Source organism: Chionomys nivalis, chromosome 6 (assembly GCF_950005125.1).
Source record: "Chionomys nivalis chromosome 6, mChiNiv1.1, whole genome shotgun sequence".
Taxonomy (NCBI): Eukaryota; Metazoa; Chordata; class Mammalia; order Rodentia; family Cricetidae; genus Chionomys; species Chionomys nivalis.
Genome location: NC_080091.1, coordinates 87,244,629 through 87,270,706, shown reverse-complemented (window position 1 = coordinate 87,270,706; position 26,078 = coordinate 87,244,629). Strand labels below are relative to the sequence as shown.

General features: G+C 38.8%; 1 protein-coding gene across 1 annotated transcript in view; it reads left to right on the top strand.

The window, feature by feature from the left end:
• Gc (GC vitamin D binding protein) overlaps window positions 1-25,643 on the top strand; it is a 33,896-nt gene extending 8,253 nt beyond the window's left edge. The window contains exons 2-13 of the mRNA XM_057772587.1: window positions 3,257-3,326; window positions 3,908-4,040; window positions 5,526-5,737; window positions 8,704-8,836; window positions 9,113-9,207; window positions 11,272-11,401; window positions 12,447-12,649; window positions 14,155-14,284; window positions 14,739-14,836; window positions 16,123-16,255; window positions 21,080-21,139; window positions 25,523-25,643. Of these exons, the coding sequence (XP_057628570.1) occupies window positions 3,257-3,326; window positions 3,908-4,040; window positions 5,526-5,737; window positions 8,704-8,836; window positions 9,113-9,207; window positions 11,272-11,401; window positions 12,447-12,649; window positions 14,155-14,284; window positions 14,739-14,836; window positions 16,123-16,255; window positions 21,080-21,115 (1,373 nt within the window). The 3' untranslated portion in view covers window positions 21,116-21,139; window positions 25,523-25,643. The remainder of the gene's footprint in view (window positions 1-3,256; window positions 3,327-3,907; window positions 4,041-5,525; window positions 5,738-8,703; window positions 8,837-9,112; window positions 9,208-11,271; window positions 11,402-12,446; window positions 12,650-14,154; window positions 14,285-14,738; window positions 14,837-16,122; window positions 16,256-21,079; window positions 21,140-25,522) is intronic.
• The last annotated feature ends 435 nt before the right edge of the window (window positions 25,644-26,078 follow it).

The following is a 26,078-nucleotide window of genomic DNA, read 5'->3' as shown; positions in this document are numbered from 1 at the left end:
CCCCCTCTGCTTTCCTGTTCTCCGCTGGAACTTCGGTTCTGTGAGTCTTTCCCTAATTAAAGCTAAAAATTTTATTATAATTTCCGTCTGCCGTTCATTAACGCTGCGACACCTGGCGCCTCAGGTCGGGCTTTTTTGCCCCGCCCCAGGCGGCTTGACAACACTCTGGCTGGACCTTCTTAAAACGCTCAGAGACTAGTTACAGTTTTCTTAGGTCAAAGATTAATTTGGAAATTTTACCATCATTTGCTTTCACAGGAGCCCCTAAGAAAAACGTTGCCCCCATGTCAGCTAGAAGCAATCTTAGAGGACGACATCCCCTCTCCCAACACAGTTTGCCCTCAGGGTTAGGGACATCTTTTAGTGGTTTGTTTAGGGTTGAGGGGATGGGGAGATATTTTATGGTATTAAGGGTATTTCCAAAAAAAAGGGGGGGGGGATTAACTGGTTTGATGGGATGATTGGTATTTGTGAATTACTGTTTTGAGAAAATTGTATTGGTACTGTTTCTTGTATATTGATATATTAAATATTAAATGTGAGTGTTCCTACCTCTATTTTTGTATAAGAGTATGCTTATAACTTTGTCTATATTGTATTGATACATCTACCATATTACAATGTACCTCTGATACTATTTATATTGTATTGATACATCTACCATATTACAATGTACATTTCTACCTCTGATACTATTTATATAATAACATTGTTTACATTTGATATGTAATGACGTTGTTTACAGTTGAAGATCATTGTCTTCATATATTGCACAGTTGTTTATTCTCTTAGTCTTCAAGTTAGATAGGTATTGAGAATTATATGTTTGTCATATTTATTTTTAGGTTAATCAGGTTTTTTAGATACATAGAGATTATATTCAGTATAGTTAGTATGATCTTCAACCTCTTCGAAGAACTGTAGAAAAATGGCCTTTAATCTAACCTAAAATTCTATGCCAATGAGACACAATTACTCCTGGCAACACCACTCTACTCCTGAGAGAATGTTGAGCACCAAAGACACTCCACTGGGAGCTTGTCTTCTTGACAGAACTAGCCTTTGGGTTAAGAAAAGCCCATACCTCAACTATCCAGAAGTGGATAAAACAGGATTGTCTTATCCTGCCAAGTCAGGGTAGGATAGTTCTAAAAAAGTTCCTTGACTTTAATAATGGTATGTCAGTTATGTTAGGCCTTAGCCAAAGTTAGTTGACTCAACATTGCAAACGATTGCCCAGGTAGTCAGTTGTCTTTGTCAATTGTTGCACATTTTGGATGTCTCTCGTTTGTTAGGTAATATTAATTTCCCTTCTCAGATCTTTGACGGAGTTAAAGATTAGATAATTGTAGTTACTCTCTACATTATTTAGATTCTTTAAAATAGAACATTTAGTATATTTATTATTTGTTCCTATTGTATATAGTTGTATTTGGTTTGGCTCTATCTTATTTAGACAAAAAGGGAAGATGTAGGGGAGACCCAGCCAATCACCTTGCTAGCAGTGGGCGGGGTCCCCCGAGGATATTTTTTACTTATAAAGATTGCAGGCATGCTCCCAGCTGTCCCTTCTGCTTTCCTGTTCTCCACTGGAACTTCGGTTCTGTGAGTCTTTCCCTAATTAAAGCTAAATATTTTATTATAATTTCCGTCTGCTGTTCATTTACGCTACGACAGCAGAGAAAGTGGACCCTGACTGTAGAAATCTTCTGAGGCAAGGTACTCACTTACATTTGTTTGGTTGGTTTGGTTTGGTTTGAGACAGGATCTCACTATATAGCCCTGGCTGAACTAGAACTTGTAGAGCAGGCAGGCCATGAACTCACAGAGATAGCCTTGCTTCTGTCTCCTGAGCGCTGTGATTAAAGTTGTGAACTCTGCCCCTGGCTTTTGTTTTCTCTTTAAACTCTGTTCCCTCATCCCTAGAAATGTCTCACATCTGTCTGGCACGTAAAAACTCCCCTTGGGACTGATTCTTCAAATCTTCTCACTTAGACGTGATTCGCTGTTGGCTGTCCACTGTTGGCGGAGGCTGCTCGTTCGTTCCCAGTCGCCCAGACCCAAAATAATTACACAGAAACCATATTATTTGCAATACTGTTTGATCAATAGCTTAAGAGTATTGCTAGTTAGCTCTTATATCTTAAATTAACCCATTTCTACTCATCTGTGTGTATCATCACGTGGTTGTGACCTACCAGTAAGGTTCCATCACGCGTCTCTCTCCTGCAGTGGTTCCATGGCTTTTCCTTGACTCCGCCTACTCTCTCCTTCTCTATCTGCTTGGAATTCCTGTCATACCCTATTCTGTATTGCAATAGGCCCAAAGCCACTTCTTTATTAACCAGTGGTATTCACAACATACAGAGGGGAATCCCACAGCAGCCCACTGCCTTCCAGAATGCCCTGTGGTTTTGCCATTCTTGTTGCTGTTCTGGGTGGTCAAGATAAAGATGCCTCCAGGCCTCCCTCCTCTCTTATTTGATCTGTATCTGACCTGAGGACCACTGGTTCCACCAGGATTGTCTTTGTTCCTTAGGTCTCTTTACCTTCCCCGGTGCATATTTAGATTTCTGGAGTCGAATCAGATACCTGTCCCCTGCACCCCAAACTCCAAGGAAAGCCTAACAAGAACTAGTGGTTCTGAAACTGTTTTCACTACACCTCAAGTGTAAAGGACTATGCCACACTGTTCCCTAGACTACCCATTTCCTTAGCTGAAGTCCTTCTGGGGTCTAGAGTGGTAACAGATTCAGGCGACAGCTTGGCCTCTTTTAAGTTAAAACCTAATACAACTGGAAACTTACTTTGGAGTGTAGAGGCTTCTCTATTTCCTTTCATTATCCATCTTGTTGAAGCCACACAACAATAAAAGGAAAGGAAAGAAAAAAGGGGAAAGTAGGGGAAGAGAAAGGAGAAAAAGAAGAGCCAATCCCCTTCAGCATTTTATATGGACTGAGAATAATTTTCATGCTGGTGATTTCAACTCACTAGTTGATGTATAACATTTAGCTTATCCTTAGCATTATTTTAGCCTTTCTACCTTTTTTCTTGATAAAATTTAACAAAAAAAAAAATCATAAAATTGAGGCTTCTTGTGAGGAAATAGCTGAAAATATATCTCCAAGTGGAATTGTACACAGATGTTACGAAATGCCTTCACCACTGATCATATCAAAGAGCGCTTTATACACATATGTGTGGTGTTATATTCATAACAGGAGAAAGACACCTATTTTCTATGTCTGCTTTCTAGGCCGAGACTATGAAAAGGATAAAGTTTGCAAGGAACTCGCCATGCTGGGGAAAGATGACTTCAGATCTTTGTAAGTTGCAGCATCCATGTTTTTCTCTTGGGTACTTGACCATGAATGGAAATGAGCACATACTAATATCCATATGTAGCATGCTAAGTGTATCTCTGAGCTGAAGAAAGAGCCTTGGGCCACTGTGGAACAACAGATCAAGCAGATGGAGGTCAGCCAGAGATGTCAGCTGAACTACAGTTACTGTGCTCAAAGAAACTATCCCTGGTAAATTGAACGAATCAATTTGTATTAGAGAGCAAATACAGGTTTCTGAGGGAAATTAGAACTGTCTGTTTTGGGACTCTAGAAAACACAAGCAATGGCCTACATAGTATGTTCTTTGGGGTAAGCTCAAAACAGACTCCAGGCTGCTCTGATGGGAACTACAAATCTAGTTTTTACTGTATACAAGATAAATTTTCCTAGAAAAAAGTCCTGGCATGTAACCGTATATTCTCACCATTGGTCAAATAAAAAAAGTGAATGTTTGAAATATTTTATTTAAAAGTTGACTAGATATCCTATTTAACATGAGCCAACATGCCAGAAAACAATGAACAATTCAATTCCAATGAGCACAATGACTTTCTCCCCCACAGATCACTAATCCTATACAGCAGGAAGTTTTCCAGTGGCACATTTGAACAGATCAGCCAGCTAGTGAAGGAAGTTGTTGCCTTAACTGAAGAGTGTTGTGCCGAGGGGGCTGATCCCAACTGCTACGACACCAGGGTAAGTGTGTGTCTAGCCATCTCTACCCTGGCCCAAAGAAAGAACGGTCACAGGCCTATATGTCACCTTTCCAAGACATTCTAGAGTCCAAGCCATCTACTCCTAGTTGTAAGGAAAAATAAAGAAATGAATATAAAGTCATCAACCTCTTAAAATAATCTAAACACATGATGTTTAGCTTAAAATCCTGCCAACATCTTTAGTACTAAGCCAAGGTTAGGACTAATGGCCATAGAATAACTAAAATGTTGGTCTCAAATTATTTGAGTCATGCAATTATTACTATACACACAGTATGCATATATTAGGTTCTGAGTATTAAAAAGCACATATCATGTGTGTACATGTACGTGTATAGTGTATGTGTGCGTGCCGTTTTTCTCTCCTATAGCACACACACACACACATATATATACATATATATATAAATCCTGAATTAAAAAAAACTACAGCTCAAAGTTCAGACAGAAATTGATAAGTGTGGAAATAAGTAGACAAAATTTTATTAATGTGGTCTGGCCCATAAACAAAAGACAATAGGTGGATTTGGCTACAGTCCTCCACAGAAAGATCAATATCTACAAAATATCGCTATTAGAATAGATTCTTTACAGTGAATCTCCTTACCCATTGATTCATCTGCCACCTTTTATGCTCTATTCCGTGTCATTTCTTTCACCACCAACATTCATTATTTCAACCCCACTCTGCACCATGTCAGGCTGAATATGCTCCAAGCTGTAAGCTACAGGCAAAACAACAAAGCACAGTCTCATTCCACCTCCGGCTTGCTCCACGGATTTGCGGCTGCATGCCTTGCCAAAGTGCTGTGCCTGGAGCTTTTGCAGGAGATAATGTGGGCAGAGTTTGCCTGACACCTTTATCCTGCTCATTCTAAGCATTTATTTATTATTGTGTAATATCTTGATATTTGTTTACATTTACTTTCATTTTGAGATAATGTAAAACAGGAAAACCCAGAGGAGTTCCTAGAAAAACTGATGAAAAAGGAAAGGAGATTGGTTGGAGAGAGAGATAATTTTCAAAGGCAGCTTAGTTCATAATTTCTAAGAATCGTGGAAGGAAGGTATGCGTGAGTAATGAATGTTTGAACGACTCATTCAACATCTTTCCTTCACTGGTAGGAAAGGTCTTTAGAAAATGCACCTTAAAGGGATAATTAAAATAGACCAAATTACCTTTTCTTACATAAACATCAAAGTGACATTTCCATGGTAATTTCTACTTCTTTTACTCTATATCTATTCTTTTATATCAGTTTATTTCAAATATCAAATAACGTCCAGTTTTTTTTTTCTAAAATTGCTTTGGTGGTGGCTGTGTCCCATCCTTTTGCATGAATGGGAGTAGCAAAAACAGGCTGTAAATGACAGTTACTCTTGCTTCCTACCACTTGCTAAGGATAAACCCTGGAACTTAGGAGAATACAGATTTTCTTCACACTGCCCCCCTCTCTCATTCCAGACCTCAGAGCTGTCTACCAAGTCCTGCGAAAGTGATGCCCCCTTTCCTGTGCACCCTGGAACTCCTGAATGTTGCACCAAAGAGGGCCTGGAGCGGAAACTCTGCATGGCTGCCCTCAGTCACCAGCCCCAGGAATTTCCCACTTACGTGGAACCAACAAATGAAGAGATCTGTGAGGCATTCAGGAAAGATCCAAAGGGATTTGCTGATCAGTAAGTGATCTTTGTAAGTCTACACCAATGCAGATGCCTGCCTCCAGGAAGGCAAGGGCAGGGTGACCACAGCAGAGAGCAGTGTAGTCTGGCCTCCTGGAAAGGCTTTCTATCCAAAATGGAAAGGAAGGAAGTAGGAAGAAAGAAAGAAAGAAAGAAAGAAAGAAAGAAAGAAAGAAAGAAAGAAAGAAAGAAAGAAAGAAAGAAAGAAAGAAGAAGGAAGGAAGAAGGAAGGAAGGAAGGAAGGAAGGAAGGAAGGAAGGAAGGAAGGAAGGAAGGAAGGAAGGAAGGAAGGAAGGAAGGAAGGAGGGTGGGAGACATGCAGACAGGCAAAAATATAGGGAAAACAACTCATGATAAGAAAAAAAATAGTATCATATGCAAAGATAAAAAACAGTAATATTACTTAGTGAGAAGCAACCCCACCCACTCTCTAAACTCCACCCACCCTCACATGACTTGTTCTCATACATCTGCAAGTACTTGAGGTGATTCCTCTTATGCCAATGATCCTTGCATTACACAGGTATGATTTTTCTACTTTTATTATTTATTATTGCAGAAGCAATTTTACTACTGTGTACATTTTTAAATACTGTCTAATAAAGCTCAGAAATAAATGCCCCCCACTATGGAGGCCAAAAAATGAGAGCCTATTTCCACCTTGTCTGAAGGTCAGAGAGAGAGTTGCAGCTTGCTCAAAATTGTTGCCATTCTACCTTGACCAAAGGTCAGAGAGTTAGAACTTATTTCTATTCCTTCAAGATTATTGTCTGCTTCTACCTCAAAGATCCCACCTAGATTTATTTCAGAGTTCTGCTCTCTCAAGGTTATTGTCAACAGGTGTGGTTAATATCCTGACCTTGAATTTCAGGAACAGAGAAGTAGATGTGTTTCTACCCCCAAACAAAAGTCTAAGGATCTTATCAAGTTCCTACTCCCTTGGGGAGGTAACAATGGATTCCACCCAGGAAGTGGTTTGCCTACAGGATGTCTTGGTCTAGGGTGTGAGCGTTACTTGTCTTGTTCTAGCAACAGAATGGTTAACTAAGAATGTAGCCTAAAATCTTCAACTCTTCTGTTCATTTTCTTGTATCATGTTAATACAGTTTTTTAATCTTACTCATACCTGTTGGGGTTAGGGTATTTAAACAAATGAAAATTAAATGCAGGTGATTTCAGTATTCACTGGAACTCCCTGCTGGTACTATCCTGTATTTTCTGTTTTATTATCTTCACTCGTGTCTTGTTTTCTTTACCTACTTTTATAATCCCCATACCCCTACCCTGGTAAGTGGTATCCTTGTCTAAGCTGGTCTCTGACACCCCACTCCACACATCTTCAGAAACAGCTGTGAACATGACATATACATGTAATGTGGTCCTTTGTGTTATTTAATCTGTATGAGAAAGCAGGTTGCACTCTGATGTTAATCTTGGTAGGTTACAAAATGTACAGAAATGAATCTGGGCATATTCACAAAAGCCTATAATGCCTTAGGGATTATGCTGGAGACAAAGGTAGGGGGTAGGGATTGATGCAAGTTTTAGGCCAGCCAAAGCTACGTGCTGAAACTTTCTCTCAAAAGACAAACGAACAAAACAATGGACAAAGATGGGAGAAATACACTCATGATGATGAAAAATATCTATGTGCAAAGATAAAGGGCAAAAATTAAAACTATTCGCATTTTCATAAATACTGGTTGGTAGGCCCATTTCTGGTATTTTCAGATATTTTGCTCAAGATTTCAGGTGTCTTTCTGCCATTTTTTAAACTTACCTCATTTTTAAGTGTATGCTGGTACCTGCAGAGGCCATCACATTCCCTGACACTGGGGTTGCAGGTTCTTGTGAGCTACCTGACTTGGTTGCTTGGAACTGAACTAAGATCTGGAAAAGCAGGAAGGACACTTAACCATTAAGCCATCTCTCCAGCCCCCAGAATGTCTCTAGGAGCCCAGGAATTAATGTTGCTAAAACCCAAAATAATTGCTCTTGTCACATAAGTTGACTATGCATAGGAACTGTCTAGGCTCATAAAATCAAATAGAAAATGAAGAGTAGATCCCCTAATTTATTCACTATTATTAATTCAACAAGCAGCTACCATTGATGATGCTCTGAGACCATAAATAAATAAAATTTATTTATAATTTTATAAATAAAATTAAAACAAATAGATGGCCTCTCATTTAAAACAGACAACATCAGAACTAATAAAACCACTTTTTCAAGCCTGGTGGTGGTAGTGCATGCCTTTAATCCCATCACTCAGGAGGCAGAGGCAGGAGGATCTCTATTAGTTTGAGGCCAGCCTGGTCTACAAGAGCTAGGACAAAGCTACAGAGAAACCCTGAAAAAATCACATTTTTTCAAAATAAATATATTTTTATAGTTGCCGGTATAATTGTTATTTCTTTAAATTCATAGTGATTTTATGACCTAGTTGGCTGGGTAGATGGCTCCATGGGTAAAATGCTTGCTCTGCAAGCATAAGTACCTGAGTTTAGATCTACAGAACACACATGCTAGAAGAGGGCAAAGGCAGCCCGATCTCTGGCACTTGCTACCTAGTCTAACCACAATTGTAAGTTCCAGGTTCAGTGAGAGACCCTGTCTCAAAAACTAAAGTAGAGAGCAATAGAGAAATCTGATGTCAACCTGTAGTCTACACACAAACACACACACACACACACACACACACACAAACACTCACTCACTGCACATACATACATACACACACTATATATACATACACACACACACTATAGACAGATAGACAGACGGACAGACAGATGGACAGACGGACAGACAGACGGACAGACAGATGATAGATAGATGGATACATAGATAAATAGTAGCTATGAGCCAATATAACATGTATATTTTCTTAATTAAAATACTAACAAAAGTCCAATTTTGTTTTCCTATAATTTATTTAATCAATCCCATTTCTCCCCCAGATTTCTATACGAATATTCCAGTAATTACGGACAAGCTCCTCTGCCACTTTTAATTGGTTACACCAAGAGTTATCTCTCTATGGTAGGATCCTGCTGCACTTCTGCGAGCCCAACTGTGTGCTTTTTGAAGGAGGTAGGCTCCATTTACCTACTACAGCTATGTATTGTTTCTCCTTTATAAACTGGCATTTCTGTTAAATAATGCTGGAAGTTGGGATTTTGTAATTAGCAAAAGTTTCTAAAATAACTTCATTGCATTTGTTAATTGGAAATCATCCGTGTCATTAAGGAGCTCAGGATCATATTGATTTTTAAATGTCAAGCAACTAAAGCATCACTTCTGTTACTTATGCACACTCTGTGCCATTAGTTTTGATTGTCTAATATAGTTCTCCCTGTTACTTTCTAGAGACTCCAGATTAAAGAATTATCAGTTCTCACCACCATGTCGAACAGAGTCTGTTCCCAATATGCTGCATATGGAAAGGAGAAATCCAGGATGAGGTAAAGATCCCACCTCCAAGGTTAGAAGTCTGCTTCTTCACTCACCCTCTGTAACCCCGCAAAACATGCCTGCGAAAGAAGCTGGAGAACACGGTCCACTAAAGAACCACACGAACACCTCAGTACTTGCCCTAGTCCTGCCTCCATGCTTCTTGTACACCGAGAAAGCATGTTTTCCAAGTATCATACACATAATCACAATACAGAGCCATCATGTACATTGCTTAATTAAACTTGGGTTATACTTGCATTAGTGTCTAGGAGTTGACTCAAAGAGATTAGCATTTGGTGAGAATAAAGATTAAATTTCAAATTATTGCTGCCATATTTCCAATAAGTAAAATTTAGAGATTCCCTAAATGTTCATAGAAGGGAAAATATTTCAACTATAGTAAATAAATGTAAAATATATCACTGTTTCAAAATTATACTTTAAAAACATGCTCAATAAAAAGTATAATATGTTGTTCAAAGAAATAAAAGAAGATACCATAAATGGATAGGTGTTCCCTGCTTGTGACTTGAAGACTTAAAGATATTAAAATATCATACTAGCCAAGTGAGGTGATGCACACCTACAATGCCAACAGTTGGGAGGCTGAGGCAAGAGGACAGTCATAAAAGTTCAAGGCTAACTAACCTAGGATACATAGTGAGCTCTAGCTAGTCCTGACTACATAATGAGACCCTGTTTCAAAAAAGTAAATTAGTAAATATTAAAAATAATAAATGAAGTAAAATGTTGGACTATTTAAAGTAATTTATGTAGTTAGTCTAAACTCTTAAAACCATAATGGCCCTTTTAAAGAAAAAAGTCTTTCTTAATCAGCTTTTTTTTTTTTTCATTACTGCAACAAATCCCGAAGCTAATCAACCTATACACAGAAATGTCTATCTGCAACTTCTAAGGTTCCGGTCTATAGTAAGCCAGCCCCATTGTTCTGTCCTCTGGTTGTGCATTGGGTGGAAGCATATGGTGGTACAAACCACTCACCTCTTAGCTGGAGGCAAATGGCAAGAAGAGGTAGAGGAGGTTATACTATGTCCTTTGGAAGTCAATTCCCAATGACCCAAAGACTTCCCAAGAAGATCCATCTCTCAAGGCTTCCAGCACCTTCCAGCAGCATCACCTGAGTTCAAACAGCTGCCATGTGGTGGACTTTGAGCTCCAAACTGCACTACCATCCAGAAATTAATAAGTTATCCTGAGGGAACCTCAAAGGACTTCAGGTGAACAAGACACTTGTGAAAAAAAAGCAACAGTGAGGCTTTAAATAGTCAAGGTAGTGTGATGTTAACATGAGTTATGTAGACCCTGGAGCAGATAGAAGGTCTAATTCAGTGTATTTGGTCAAGTGCTTTCCAACAAAGGTGCTGAGATGCAGCAGAGCGAAGGCAATTTCTCTAGCAGTGTCGCAAAACTAGAGGCTCCATGCAGAAGAATGAAGCTGGATCCTAACTCACACCTTGAAAAACCTATTAAAAATTTAAATATAATATCTCTAATTATAAAACTCATAGAAGAAAATAGGGAAATCTCCAAGGTATTGGCTTTGACAATGATCCATAAATATGATTCACAAACAGAAGAAAAGCAAAACCAAAATCAACTGTATCAAACTTTATAACTTCCATCCAAAGGATACAATCAACAAGGGAAGAGACAACTAGGAAAGACCATGGCAAATGTATCTGTTAAGGATGTAGGATTCAGGATACATAAAACATTCTATAACCCACTGGCAAAAGTGCTGAGCTAGAAGTGATTTTTTTAAGACATCTTAAAAGATAGCAAGACTCCATATTGGCACGATGGACTGCTTTCGATCCAATGTGACTGAAAGAGAAGCCCTGTCTCGGGGCTGAATATTTAGGAACCTTTCCTGGGGATGGTTAAATCCTGAGGACTGTAATTTTGCTGTGTAGCCCAGATCACATGGCTGGTGTGCTCCATTCAACTCTTGATGCCAGAGACTACAGTATTCCTCGCGCTAGCATGTCTGCCATGAAAACTAGAAAGCTAAGGATATGAGTGAGCTAACAAATTCATTTCTAATTGTCTAGTCATCTCATTAAACTAGCCCAAAAAGTGCCAACTGCCAATCTGGAGGCTGTTCTGCCACTAGCTGAAGATCTTACTCAAATCCTGTCCAGATGTTGTGAGTCCACCTCAGAGGACTGCATGGCCAAAGAGGTAAGGTGGTTCACGTGATCACCGACATGTGATGGACTGCATACTGTAAAGAGACTGCCAGTCTTCTCAGCTGCTTTTCCTGTGCATTGTTCTATCCTCCTTGTATGCATTTACAAAATACAAATACATTCTTAACTCTCACTCCCAGATTCATTGGAAGCCACCCAACCAGTGACAAAAATCCACATGCATACAAGGACAAGATTCCTGGATTCCCAAGCCCTATACCGTGCAGAGTATCCATTACCCACACGTGGTTGTTTAAATTTAATTATAGTTTCCAGTATTATATTTAAATTGAACACAATTTAAAATTGAGCTACGGGCATAAAGTCTTATTAGTGCTGACACTATCCAAGCCTAGTAATGTTTTTATTATACTTTGTACAATTTGGTAAGCACATCAGATTTTTTTTCTACTTTCTCAATTTGCATAATTTTCTCTAGCTGATGCAAATTCAGGTAATTACATTAGATGAAGATCAGTCTCCACGATCTTATTGATATAGTTCTTATTGACATGGTTGCATTCTGCTGTGTAGTCTTTTTCCATTACAACCACACAATTGTGTGTATAGTTGTTTTTCTATAATGATGCATGATGTCAATAGGACTACATGGGATTGTCAGTTGTATGTATTACATCATCTCCCCAGGTGCATCATATTTTTAACTAATATTCAATTACTGCATTTTAAACAATGACATGCTTTATAGCATTATAGCTAAGTATTCACTTTATCCTAATTATTTTAGCATAAGTTATTCTGGGTTTTTTTTGCTAGCATGAAGTACTCAGTTTCAATATGGAATTTTCATAAACATCATTCTCTCTCTCTCTCTCAGTGTGAAATCAGACTTTTGTGCAATAAACTTTCATGTATTACCAAGCTCCCTTCCTGAGCACCATATCCCATCCCTTTGTTTTCTAAGGGCATTCTCACTGACAATTATAAATATCATATCAGGGTTCAAAAGTCTATGTTTTATTTTTAGTTAGATCAACAATAACACTAACGGCCTGACTCCACCATTCTCTTTGCAGCTGCCTGAACACACATTAAAAATCTGTGACAACTTGTCTGCAAAGAATTCTAAGTTTGAAGAGTGCTGTCAGGAGAAAACACCCATGAACATTTTTATGTGCACTTACTTCATGCCAGCGGCTGAACCAGTTCAATCGCCAGCCATCAAGTTGCCCACAAAGACAGACCTGTGTGGTCAGCGTACCACTCAAGTCATGGATAAGTAAGTGGAACAGTATGGGGTATGTTCTGCCCCCACAGGGCACCAGACCAAGGGAAAGCAAGCTGTCCCTCTTCTCAACGCAAGTCTCTTTATATGGCATCTGTAGAGTTTAAGTATTTGTTAACTGATGTTAAAATACTCCAAGCCATTAAACTTGGATAAGGAAGGAGCCTGTGGTTCCTAAGTCTGTGCCCTGAGACTAGTGTGCAGTGGTAGAAGGGGCTTGGCCTATCTGACCTAGATTTCTCTTTAGCTGACTTGGGAATGATAATACTGCCTTACTTAACGCAGAGATGGCCAGAAAGAAATACATCTAGATAAACATTCAGTACAATAATATGTTCCATGCAAATCATGTAATATATATCATGGCATTGTAAACATGTATCATGTTGTTGCCCAGTTTGACCATATTCTATTCCAAATCTCACATGCACACTCACACCAACCAAATGAAAGTTTATCAAGCTTTCAGAGAATAATCATTTGATGACAAGCAAAACCTGATCTTGTCTCAGTTAACTAAGGAGAATCAAAACAAATACACAATGTGTTATGTATATATATATATATATATATATATATATATAGAATATCTTCACACTTCACAAAATTGATTTACCGCTTGAAAAAAATGGTTAGACCGTCAGCTGCCTATATAAATAGAATTTAGACAAAACAAAAACTAAAGTACAGTTTTCTTATAAATACTAATTGATCTGGTAAGTTCATAGATAAGATGGAGTGAACTATTTTGTGTACATTTTTGTACAAAAAAACTTGCTCTGAGGTACCCAACTAACATTAGCTGTGGGAGAACTGTGTTATACTCTCACAAAGAAGCTCATGTCCATATGAGCTCAAAGTAAAAGGATATGTTTCCATGTTCTGTTGTATATATAGTATATTACAGTTATTAAACCAAGCATTAATAAAATCTTTTTATGAAGATGACACCTAATCTAAAGTCAGTTTATAGGGAGTCCATTTGTGTTAAGTCATTTTTAAATTAAGTTACATAAACAATAGTAAATGAACTCAGCGGGTTTTATTTGGTCACATACACGCACATTCATGTTACAATTCTAATTACAGAAAAACATGCCACGAATTTGAGACAGAGTAGAAGAGACATGAGAGGGGTTTTAGGAATGAGAAGGAAGGAGGAAAGATGTTATTACGTTTAAATAAAATTAAAATAAATTAACAGAACCAAACAGGCAGGCATACTGGTCTATGTCTGCAACCCCCGCACTAGGGGGATTGAGACAGAAAGTGAAGTGGGAGGGCCCTAGGCTGAAGGATTCACCCCACTGTGAGTTACAGAATGAACTGGGCTGCAGAATAAAACTGTCTCAAATAAAACAACACGACAATCAGAAACAAGATGCCAGTTCTGCCCCTGCAGACAGGTAGAATTAGTAGACAGTGGATGGGTCCCATTTCCGATTCTGAACCGCAGACACACCTTGAAAAGCCTTCTCTCCTTCTCTGCCTGACACCAGGTATACATTTGAACTAAGCAGAAGTACTCAGTTGCCGGAAGTATTCCTCAGCAAAGTGCTGGAGACCACCCTGAAGTCCCTCAGGGAATGCTGTGAAAGCCAGGACTCCGCGGCCTGTTTCAGCACTCAGGTACACTTCACTAAGTTTCTTTATCAACAGTGTAAGTCAGAATTGCAGACTGGAGCTTATGGATCAAACCTGGCAAGCTTGCCGTGCAAGTGAACAGTGAAACCATGGCTTATGGTATTCTTGCACTTAGGGGAAAAATTCAAAAGAAGATCGGAATTTCATTGTGTAGAAATTAAATAAAGTTAAAATTACAGTGGGCATTGAGCTACATTAGAACACCACCAGGCATGCTGTTTGTCCATCATCCGTTACCACAACTATTTAGGGTAGAATATCTATAATAGAGATCATATATGACCTACAAAGCCTAAAATAATTACTAACTGGCTTTATGTAAAAAAAAATTGTTTGCTGCTACCTGGTGCAGGGACTTGGAATTCTGATGGAATGTCCTCACTATGACAGTGTTTGCATACAAGAAATGTTGATGTGCAGTTTTTTTTTTCTTTTACAGAGTCCCCTGTTGAAGAAGCAACTTACTTCTTTCATTGAAAGGGGGCAAGAAATGTGTGCAGATTATTCTGAGAACACATTTACTGAGTACAAGAAAAAGTAAGTTGCTGGCTTTGTGGCTTCATCCTCCAAATGTGTCTGCCCTGCTTGTCTATCTAATTCTGTGACTGAAAAGCACAAGTGAAAACTCAGGACGCCCTGAGTGGACGATACAGAAGGCTGCAGTTTTAAAAGTTGGCCAGTTAAAACACTATAAATTATAAGTGATCAGTTATATTTGATTTGACTCAAAACAGAGACATGAGCACATAGCTGGTCAATATTCATGCCCCTGCAATTGCCTGCCAATGCTTGTTCTCCAAGAACCAAATTTTCATGCTGGCTTGGTCGCCATCATGTGATCCTTACGAATCAGAAGTAAAAATGCTAGTTATCAACAAGACGATACAACGTTATTTTCTCAATGAAAAGGAAGAGGAAGTATTTCACTGTAAATAGAAATTAACGTAATAATGAAAGGCATGGTACTGGGTTCTTGGGGGAAATCTCTAAAAAGATTGTGGTGTTTTCCACTTTGCTTAATAAATTTCCATTTTAAATCAGTTGGAATCTAGGACTCAGGTAAGCACACAGATTCACAAAAAGATTTTCTTAAAGAATCCAAGAACAGGACATCTTCTCGATGACCTCCATGAAATCCTCCTTAGCTTGTGAAAGTCCTGGATTTGGAAGTATCTTTCCCATTTTCCCCTTACTGCTCACCACTGGTCTAGGAGTATATTTCTTGGAGAAAGTAATAAATCACGCTAAGTGAGCCACTGTGGCGGTGAAATGGCACCAAGATCATAGATAGCGCAAGCTGGAAAACAGTGAGAGGCATCAAATCCTGTTACCATCTTAAAAATGAAGGCATGAAACCCCTGGGAAGGAGGGTCAAAGGGCCCCACTCCTATTTCAGTGTATCCGCATAGTGACTTCCAAAGCCGGCAAACCGTACAACAACAAAGAGAATGCATAAAACTGAAATCACGTCCTGTGGAGGTGACGACATTCTAAAGGAGCTTGACACCTAACATTGGAGAAAGGTGACAAGCCAGGCGAAATAGAAAAACGCATCATTTATGCTGAAATAGTGAGCTACCAAAAGGGGGGTGTTTGGCTTTCAAATTCAGTGGCAATTTCTATGTTTGCTTGTATGACTTTGAATGAGGTATAGATTTCAATTCTAAGCTCACCATGGCTCACCGAAAATCCATTCTGCAAATAAGGTTTCCTGAGACAGGCGTGTATTTCTATGTCCATTGTACATGTTGGGAAATAGCTGCTATCTTGCTTAAGCAGTGACCCTACAATACCTCCAGCAGAACCTAACAGCTGTTTTTCAGACTTGCAGAGCGACTGAGGACGAAAACACCCAACGCCTCTGCAGGGGAGCTGAAGGACATGGTGGACAAGCACTCAGACTTCGCCTCCAAGTGCTGCTCCACAAACTCACCTCCCCTGTACTGCAGCTCGCAGGTAGGAGAGCCTCACCTCTGCCCCTCAGCACAAAAGGGTTCCAGAGCACCAATGTTTCATCCCTGTTCTGAACGTTCCTGAAGTGTGTGCACGAGACAGGCTGTTCTGGAGTGATGGTGACCTTGCTGGTTGTCTCACTAAGAAAGCAAGAAAAATCGTTTCCAGGTTTTACTTAATCTATAGGTTAAAATCCAGAAACAGATTCTAAGACTGAAAGAAGAAACAGTGTAAGTATTAGAGTCCACTTCACACGGAGCCCATGCAACTTTATAGCATTTTATGTCATGCTTACGTGTGTGTGTGTGTGTAAATAATGGATACACATGCATACAGGCAGGTAGACTGATGGACAAAAATACCTGTAGAGAAATGGGATAGATTCATATCTTGTATTTTAACTATAAAATACTACATTTAATTTGTTTTAGTATAAGAAAATGGCCACAAAAGTGTTTATTCAGCATAAGAATTATTTTATGAAGAAATATTTTTAACATTACATGGTAATCATTTTTAAATATTCTATCAGTTGGCTCTCATTCTTCCTTTGTCCCTTCCTGTTCTCTCTTTTCTTGAAACAGCCTCCATATTGTTACTTGTTTTTTTAACTTTGTACCAAAGATAACCTTTTATGTAGAATCTCCCTATTTACTACCACAAAGGTGACTCCTGTAGACTGCAGTGAAGGCTATACTGTTCTCTCTCTCTCTGTCTCTCTCTCTCTCTGTCTCTCTCTCTCTCTGTCTCTCTGTCTCTGTCTCTCTGTCTCTCTGTCTCTGTCTCTCTCTCTCTCTCTCTCCCCCTCCTCTCTCGACTGAGATATGGGAAAAGGGAGGCCAGTTTAGCTATGCTCCCTTAGTGATGTTAGACCTGAGAGGCACTGATTTCCAAGACACTGAATGATTTTACTTGTATCTCAGTCAACAAATCAGCACCCGCCCTACTCCACCAGAAGGTATACGTTGGTCATTGTCAGAATACAGGATCCCATTTTTTTACATTTCTCATCGTACCTATCACTCTCCAACAACCATTTGAGTTATTTAGAAGGGACCAAGTCAGAGCCACACTGCATTTGCCTTTGCCTTAATTGGAGGACATGATAGTTCTGAGACCTTTGATGTCCCCACTCCATTTTTGGATCCTGATGAGAATAATTCAGCAAAACACATCTGCTGATGGAGTTGCTCACTATAACTTAGCAATCAGAAACAGCTGCCAATGCCCAAGTAGGAGTTCGGCTGACAAATGTCAGCGACACTTGCTCTCCACCTGCTCTTTCCCAGTGCATACTCTACATGACATACCCACTTTAGGTTAGCATGTTTCCCAGCAAAGATCATATGACATGTTAAACAGAATCAATAGCTCTCTGTGTAAACATTATAGAACAACCTAAAACAACTATACACATTAAAATACGTGTTATGGATGGGCTAAATGAAATGAATCCTATACTGTTCTGGAACCCATGTGTTCATTCTTGTTGGCTTCCTGCTGCTCTTCTTGATGCCATTGTCGTAGACTGCAGCTCCAGCTTCACTTGTCATGACAAAAGCCAAGTCTTGATGCCAAAAAATGGTTACTGACTGAAAATCCAAATTCACTGTTGCTAAAATATTAATAGCAAGAACCGCATCTGGTTGGTTGTATCCATTCTAAATTCCATCTGACTCTTTTCCTTGAATCCGTCCCTATCCTTTTTGCTAAATCTTTCGAATTTATACTAAAGTTGTTTTTCATTATATCAAAACTAGCAAATATGATGCTTTAAACACTTCTTTGGAGTTTTCTTTCTCTCTTTTTATTATTATTACTTTTTGGTCAAACAGTATGTCCTCTGAATCCCTGTACTTTCCACTCAATTCTTGTGTCAGAACATTGCTGAGACTGTGTTGGGTGGTGGTATGGTACCACCAGAAGCTAGACCATACCACTGGCTAACCTTGACAAACATCTTTCAGTCCCCATGGGCCTCCTCTGTAAACATGTGTGTGGTACCCACAACTACTCCTTCCTCTTTGAAATAGTGTATTGTGTATGTGTTCATGTGTGCATGCACATATATGTGTTCTGGTGTCTATGTGGATGCACACACATTCTGATTAGACTACACTGACTGGCTAACAAGTCCCAGGACCCCATCCATCTGCACCTTCCCAGTCTGGGATTTCAAGTACACCACCATATCCAACTTTGCAGACAGGTTCTGGGACTCAAACCCAAGTTCATGTGCTTAATTGGCAAGCACTTTACTCCCTGTACTGTCTTCCCAGCCCCTTAATACACTTTCTATGGCATCTGTGCTGCCATTTTCTGTTAGCCTATGGTTTTCCTATCTTGGTCTATCTTATATTTTCTTCATTCTCTACTCATTCATCAAATTTCCATTTTGCACTATTTGTCTTTGATTTTCAAGTTCATGATGCTTTCCCCTGAGTGTTCTCTCTGTGAGTGCCATCAGTGTCTAAATGGCCACCTGTTGTGTGTTGTTTTGCTCTTTTGACTTCTTTTGGAGGGGGGCAACACCCAACTCCCAAATAAATCACACATGGAGACTTATTCTTAGTTATGAATGCCTGACCTTAGTATGGCTTGTTTTTTGCCGTCTTTTCTTAAATTATCCCGACTACCTTTTTTACCTCTGGGCTTTTATCTTTCTCCATTTCTGTATACCTTTCTTGGCTTCTTTCTCCTGGACTAACTGGGTGGCTGGCCCCTGATACCCTCATCTCCTTCTCTTGCTCCTTGTTCTTCTCATTTCTCATTTTATATCTCTGCCTGTCAGCCCTGCCTATCCATGCTCCCGCCTCGCTATTGACTGCTCATCTCTTTATTAGGACCATATGGTGTTTTAGACAGGGACAGTAGCACAGCCTCACAGAATGAAACAAATACAGTGAAAACAAAAGCCTCACACCTGAAAATAATAGTCCCCTGCACACAATAAGAACTATTATCAATAAGGATTGCACTATTACATTCACAATGTTCTGAATTCCAATTAATTTGTGTCTGGTAAATTTAAAGAAAATACTCTATAATCTACCCTATCTTCATAAATCCAAAATTTTATAACTAACTTATGTGCTATCATATATAAGTAAAACTGCAACTATCTAGTCTTCAACAAAGACACCAGAAGGATATACTATTATTTAGATAAAAATGTATTGCAAATGACTTCTAAAACTCTAGAAATAAAAAAGACATCTGACCGCCAGGACAGTCATGCATAGTTCCTTTGCAATCTTGTGAAATCCATCTTCAGCTTACAGGTCCATAGTATCTGGCAGACTTTTCAATAAAGCAAGAAATTTGAAAGATTGTCTCACCTATATTGGCAGTTTGTCAGTCACGTTCCTCCATGTTATGCAGAATATCTGTCAGTTTCTTCTGTGAAACAGGAACCCAGAAGGACCACCCTGCCTCTTGCAGTCTAGCAAAGTTCACTGGTCCCTTTCCTGTGGTTCCTGCATGTCCAGTTTATACAGCATACGGTCAAGCAGTTCAAGCAAGAGCTTCTTGTCCAAGTGACTAATCTTGCTACAATGACAGCAAACTCCATATGTAGTTCCTTCAATGCCCAATGTCTCTAAAGTAAATTGGTACTGCCAGGAGCAGATGTGTCTCATTTCCATGAAAATCCCTAACAAAACATTTTAAATGCCATACTCTATAGGTCTTTGAAGTATTTGAAGACCATCTGTCCAAAATATATCTATTTTACCTAGAAAACATATCTATCTACAAATTTGATTGTTTTAAATGACTAACTACTGACTTATGTTTCTTGATTTTCCTATATAGTTCATAATAATAGCTTTCAAAACTAGTACTTTATCTTTCATTTTTTAATGAACTGCATAGGTAAAATACCTTAAACAAGAGATTTGCTTATAGCACAATAAACTTATACTCATTATGGCCAAAATTCTCCCGTCTAAAACCTTTTTGCTTTGCAAGCTCATGACTCATATCAACATCATTTACCTATTGTCTCCAAATGAAAATTTAGTGATACTTAATTTCTCATCTTTTTCTAAATATATCAAATCAAATCCTAAGTCCTGCCAACTCTGCCTTCTAGATATTCCCCAATCCCTATGATATATTCAACATTCTTTGTCCTTATTTTCTGTAGTCTGCACCCTGGATTACACCTTCACAATAGACCTCCCAAATCCAGGCTAATTCTACTGCCTCACACTGAATCCCATCTCTATGCTGAGGTCACAATAACCTCTATAAAAACACAAGGTTAATATATTCCTCCTGCAGTTCATCATTGTTTTCATACCAAAGTCTGATTTTCTTTTCTTTTCTTTTTACAATCAACAGATTTTAATACTTGATTTTTTATGCAGCCAGACCTCCTGTGACAGTTCCATGCCTCTCTGAGACTCTCCTGAACTACTTTCAACCTTCCAAACTTTAAACTTGCTCTCTTCCCTCACCCTATTGTGTGCAGATAATGACTAATCTGATTTTGTGTTTCTTTCACCAGGCTTTAAGGTTAAGAATAGAATAATCTGCTCCTCCAGGACTCCATGTGCACAAAGCCAGCTCCTCTGTTATCTGTTCTGTGCATTCATTAATGAGCATGTCCTAAATTCTATTGTTGTTCTTAACAGACTGTGGAAGGGGCTATACAAAGCTAAACAAATAAGAAGCATGGCTAATGAAAATTAGAACGAAAACATGTGTTTACATTATAATCGTATCCCCTGACAAGGTTTCAAAACGCTGTGCATATTCTCCATGACCCAGTAGCCTACAAGTAGAGGGCTTGATAAACTGTAGAACATTCTTTTTCATCATCAGATTGATGCTGAAATGAGAGACATCCTGCAGTCCTGATGCAGTGCATATGTACTGTCTGGGGTAAGTACATTTAAAACACATCATCAAAGAATCCAGAATTTAATCACGAATTTTATAAACCTTAGAATAGAACACAAACTTTACCCAATTTCTCTATCCTATTTATTATCCATTTCAATTCAATTTTCAGTTGAGCATACTAAGCCTGGAGGAAAGCTTCAGTGCTCACAGAAATACACAGGTAACTTCTGACATAGTTAAGATTAATTTCAGATTCTCGGGTACCCAGCCTAGTACTTTATACATCATAATATCATTATCTAGGATAATGATATCATAAATGTCATGGGAGGGATCCTGGTGTACATCAAGAGGAAAACAGGTTAAGGATGGGGCCATCAGGCATTAAAACTCACAGCAGAGTTCTCCAGTTAGAGAGCCACTTGCTTTCTTCAATCATTTAAAAGTGACCAATGAATATATTTAGTCTGCAAAACTCTAATTGTACATAACGCACACTTTAATCTGAAGGTGATCTCAACTCTGCACATTTCAACAGAAGGGTTTTTTTTTGACGGTTCAATGGTGTTCATTAAAAATTATTACAGCTGAGATTTTTAAAATGTTGTGAACAATGATTTTGATTTGTGTTAGGTTTTTTTTTTATGGAGTTGGGCAAAAAAAAACCCACCTCATTTCTAGAATCATCTAATCTAAATTAAAATCCCCACTCTTGTTATCTGTCTTTGCCAGCTTGAGACAACCGATCCATATTCCCTACAGCTCACATTTCATCCTTTATAAATGAAACCTTCAGCATCTACTTCAGCGTTAGTGTTTATTAAAACATAATAAAGCAAATATCAACAGGGACACTAGCAAGAGCGTTCGTTACCACTGCTGCTTCGACTCCTAAAATTCAGAACCCAGACTAACGACAAAGTAAATTCTCTACCTTCCAAAAAATAAAACTCAAAATAACAAGTTATTCATGGTTTGTGTGGTACAGAGTTAAATTAGCTTCTGAACCATTGCTGATACATTATCTACACCTCTATTTAAGCATCTCCATAGACTGAAACTTCAAGTACATCATGGCTTCTTCACAAGCCACCTTCAAGGCATCAGAAGCTTTAATTAAGAATCAGAGTTGTTTAAAAAGCCTTAAGATCATTTCTGTTTGAATTTGTTTACACCAAGCTGTTTTCCCCCCTTAACTCAGAGGACATTTTCTTAAAGTTTTAGGAAGATACTTTTACCCTCTCAGAGGACACACTGAAACAGAAGAAAATAACCATTTAAGAAAGCAAAGTAGGAGCCGGGCAGTGGTGGCACACACCTTTAATCCCAGCACTCGGGAGGCAGAGGCAGGCAGATCTTTGTGAGTTCGAGACCAGCCTGGTCTACAAGAGCTAGTTCCAGGACAGGCTCCAAAACCACAGAGAAACCCTGTCTCAAAAAACCAAAAAAAAAAAAAAAAAAAAGCAAAGTAGGGTAGATGGAATGGTTCAGCAGGTGGTAAGGGTCCCCTGTTGTTTACTGTTGTTTATACTCACGACCCCAGCTGATCCCTGGCCCAGAATGGTGAATTTCCTACAAGTTATTTTTTGACCTCCACACAAATGTATCATAGTCCATGAGTGCCCCATACACACAAAATATATAAGTATATTTTGAACAGAAAGTAAGTAACATGAAACTAATATATTTTAAGAGAGTTCTTTTTAACCTAACAACTTTCAAGAATATTTTAGTGCTAACAAAATCAAGAGATAAAGTCAATTTTACCACAGTAACACATTTATGAAAATTCTAAAATACCAATTAATCTGGATGATAGTAATTATCGCCATCTTCTATGGGTATTTTGTGTCATTTCCCCTCAATTAGTATTTTTCTTTAACCTTAAATAATCTTTAAGCTTCTGTGCTCTCAAATTATTTGATCATTGGAATGCATTTTGATCACCTGAATAGAAAAATCAAAAACCATTTACATCTTTCTTCCATAAATTTCTACAAAATGAATTGAATATTTTGAAGTCAATTTTAGCCATGTCCTGCTGGTGGTGATCACAATCTGCAATGACTAACAGTCAATTGTATCGAGATGATCTTTTGGCACTGAAAAAGAATCCCACCTTCTGCACAAGGTTACATGGTTGAGGCATCATGTCTAGAATACAATACTATGTTATAAGCTTTTCTATTAAATTTCAAACAAGCTGTACACTGTAATTCTTGGGCTCCAGGAAAAAAATTCTGTGGTACTGTGGAATAAATCTGGAGTCATCCCACTAACAGGAAACCACGCTGAGATGACTAAGCCCTCTATGGTCACTCTGTACCTAGTTTTGCAATCAATGATACCAGAAGACATGTTGAGTGTTGTCCCCCAAACAGACCAGTCTTTTCATCATATCTTAAATTGGAAGATCTTCTTTCTTCTCTACAGGTTTGACACCCTAACACTGTTACAGGAACTATGACTGATCATGTCACTCCTTTTCAATGAAAGCCCACTAGTGTATAACTAGAGATTTGAATAGAACCTGAGGATTTTGTCTCTATGTGTTCTTGTCCCTAGTTACACCTCTGATTTATCTCTTGTTGAGTCAACAGACACGTTTTATTTCGTGCCTTAAAAGAGTTTCAGTAACTGGAACTGACATCTTGACATTTATTATCATAGGCAAGCCTTCAAGGCCCCAAACTGATATTCTACTGGAGAAGAATAAGATTTTCTTTTTTTATTATTATTATGTTCTGCCTGTATATATTCCTACATGTCAGAAGAGGGCACCAGATCTCATTATAGATGGTTATAAGCCATCATGTGGGTGCTGGGAATTGAACTCAGAACCTTTGGAAGAGCAGTCAGTGCTCTTAACCTCTGAGCCATCTCTCCAGCCCCAGAAATAAGATTTTCAATCTTACAAAGCATGATATTTTTTTTCTGAAAGAAATTAAATTAATGATCCCTGGACTGCTGAGATAAAGGCGTTTCTTTACCTTGTAGGTGGAAAACGTTTTAGATACAGGAATCACACCTTGCACAGATTGTTGCAGTGTGACAGAGACCTAATAAATGACACTAAGAGCATGCTCCTATGCTCTGTCACGTCCTCTCTCCAAGGCATAAACTCAGAGAGCAAAGTAGCACATGATAATTTTCTTCCTGATATCTTACAAAAGAAAAAGAACAAGGACAAAAGAGTTTTGCCATAATACAAACAAGATTTTTTGTAAATATACAAAAAATTAAAACCAACAACCCGACACAACAACAAAAACAACAAAGCTCAGAAAAATACCCATTTCATACTCAACTTTCATACTAAAGTAAAAACCCCTGAACTGCTCTCTCAATTCCATGACTGTGAGCATTAATATCCAGCTTTTTATAATTGTAACAGAATGCCCAAAATAATAAACTTATTTTTTTAAAAAAAAAAAAAGGTTGACTTCATCTCACTATTGGAGGTATTCCATCCCATAAGTTTCATGCTGTCCCACTGCTTTTAGGCCGCTAGGCAGGTGTCAGATGGCAGTGGTGGGAAACATGGGGCACAGCAAATCGCTGCCCTCATAGTTAGGAACGAAAAGGAGAAAGAGAGGAACGGTCTAGTGTGACACACCTATCCTCAACGACCCAACGACCTCCTACTTCACTGCACCTCTCCAAGGCTCCATCTCTTTCCTTGGCACCTGCTGTGATGAATGCCTTGACCAAAATAAGTTGAGGAGGTAAGGGTTTATTCAGCATACATTTTCACATCATTGTTTATCGTCACAGCAAGTCAGGACAGGAACTCAAACAGGGAAAGACCCTGGATGAAGGAGCTGATGTAGAGGCCACGGAGGAGTGCTGCTTACTGGCTTGCTCCTCACGACTTGCTCAGTCTGCTGTCTTATAGCACCCAGGACCTATCAGTCCAGGAATGGTCCATCCCACAAAGGGCTGGACCTTCTCCCAACAATCAGTAATTAAGAAAACGTTCCACACGCTTGCCTACAGCCTGATCTTAAGGAGGCATTTTCTCAATTGAGGTTCCCTCCTCTCAGATGACTTTAGCTTGTGTCAAGTTGATATAAAACTCATCAGCATAGGACCACGTGACCTCTGTAGGATAGTCAACACCCAAACCATAACCACGGCTCCTTTATTCATTGTTTCTCTTTTGCTCTGACAGTAATTATTCCCATAGAGTAGACAGTCACATAGCCCTCCCTGGATTTTGTATTATGCACCTGGGCTTAGCAATAAAGATAATTTTTGTTTTGAGTATTGGAAACTTCTTAAATTCTGGCCTCCCCCAACCCCAAATAAAGGATGAATGGGTCATGCCAGACAGTTTTATAGTGACTATGAACATAAAATGAATATGGACTTGTATGCATCTGATGTTTCTCAAATGCACCATTTATTCCTATTTTCTCACAGACCTAGAACTGGACCAAGAGCCAAGCCAATGAGCTTCCAGGAAGACCACCAAGATGATTCTATTTTTTCCAAGCTACAATGATTGTGATAAATAAAAAATAAATAAATTGAAATATAGTTCAAATCCCAAGCACAATGGAGAGTGATGTGATGTTGGTCTTCAGATCTGTTGCTGTTCTCTCCAGGCAAAGAAGCCAGGCTTCCCGCTCCATCTCTGCTGTTTCTCTAAAACACTCCCAACATTAGCATCAACTCTACAATCCCCAGCGGGCTCAACTCCATTCTGATTATTTTTCAGACTTTGTAGGTACCATTAAAGTTAGCCTGCTTGCTAACAGACAGCCTGGGATATCACACTTCTTAAAAGAAAGACCAAACACCTCCTGGGTCCACCCCCTCATGTCCAGCTGCTCGCTGTAGCAGTTAGTTCTGTAGTATCTATCTGTCTTGCAAATGTAAATTCTCCTCAGCAGGAACAGGTTTAGGTGTCTTGTTTGTCTTAATTTTGGTTTAGGTTTTTACTTTTGCAAATGGCTCCTGAGAGCCATTTAGAAGG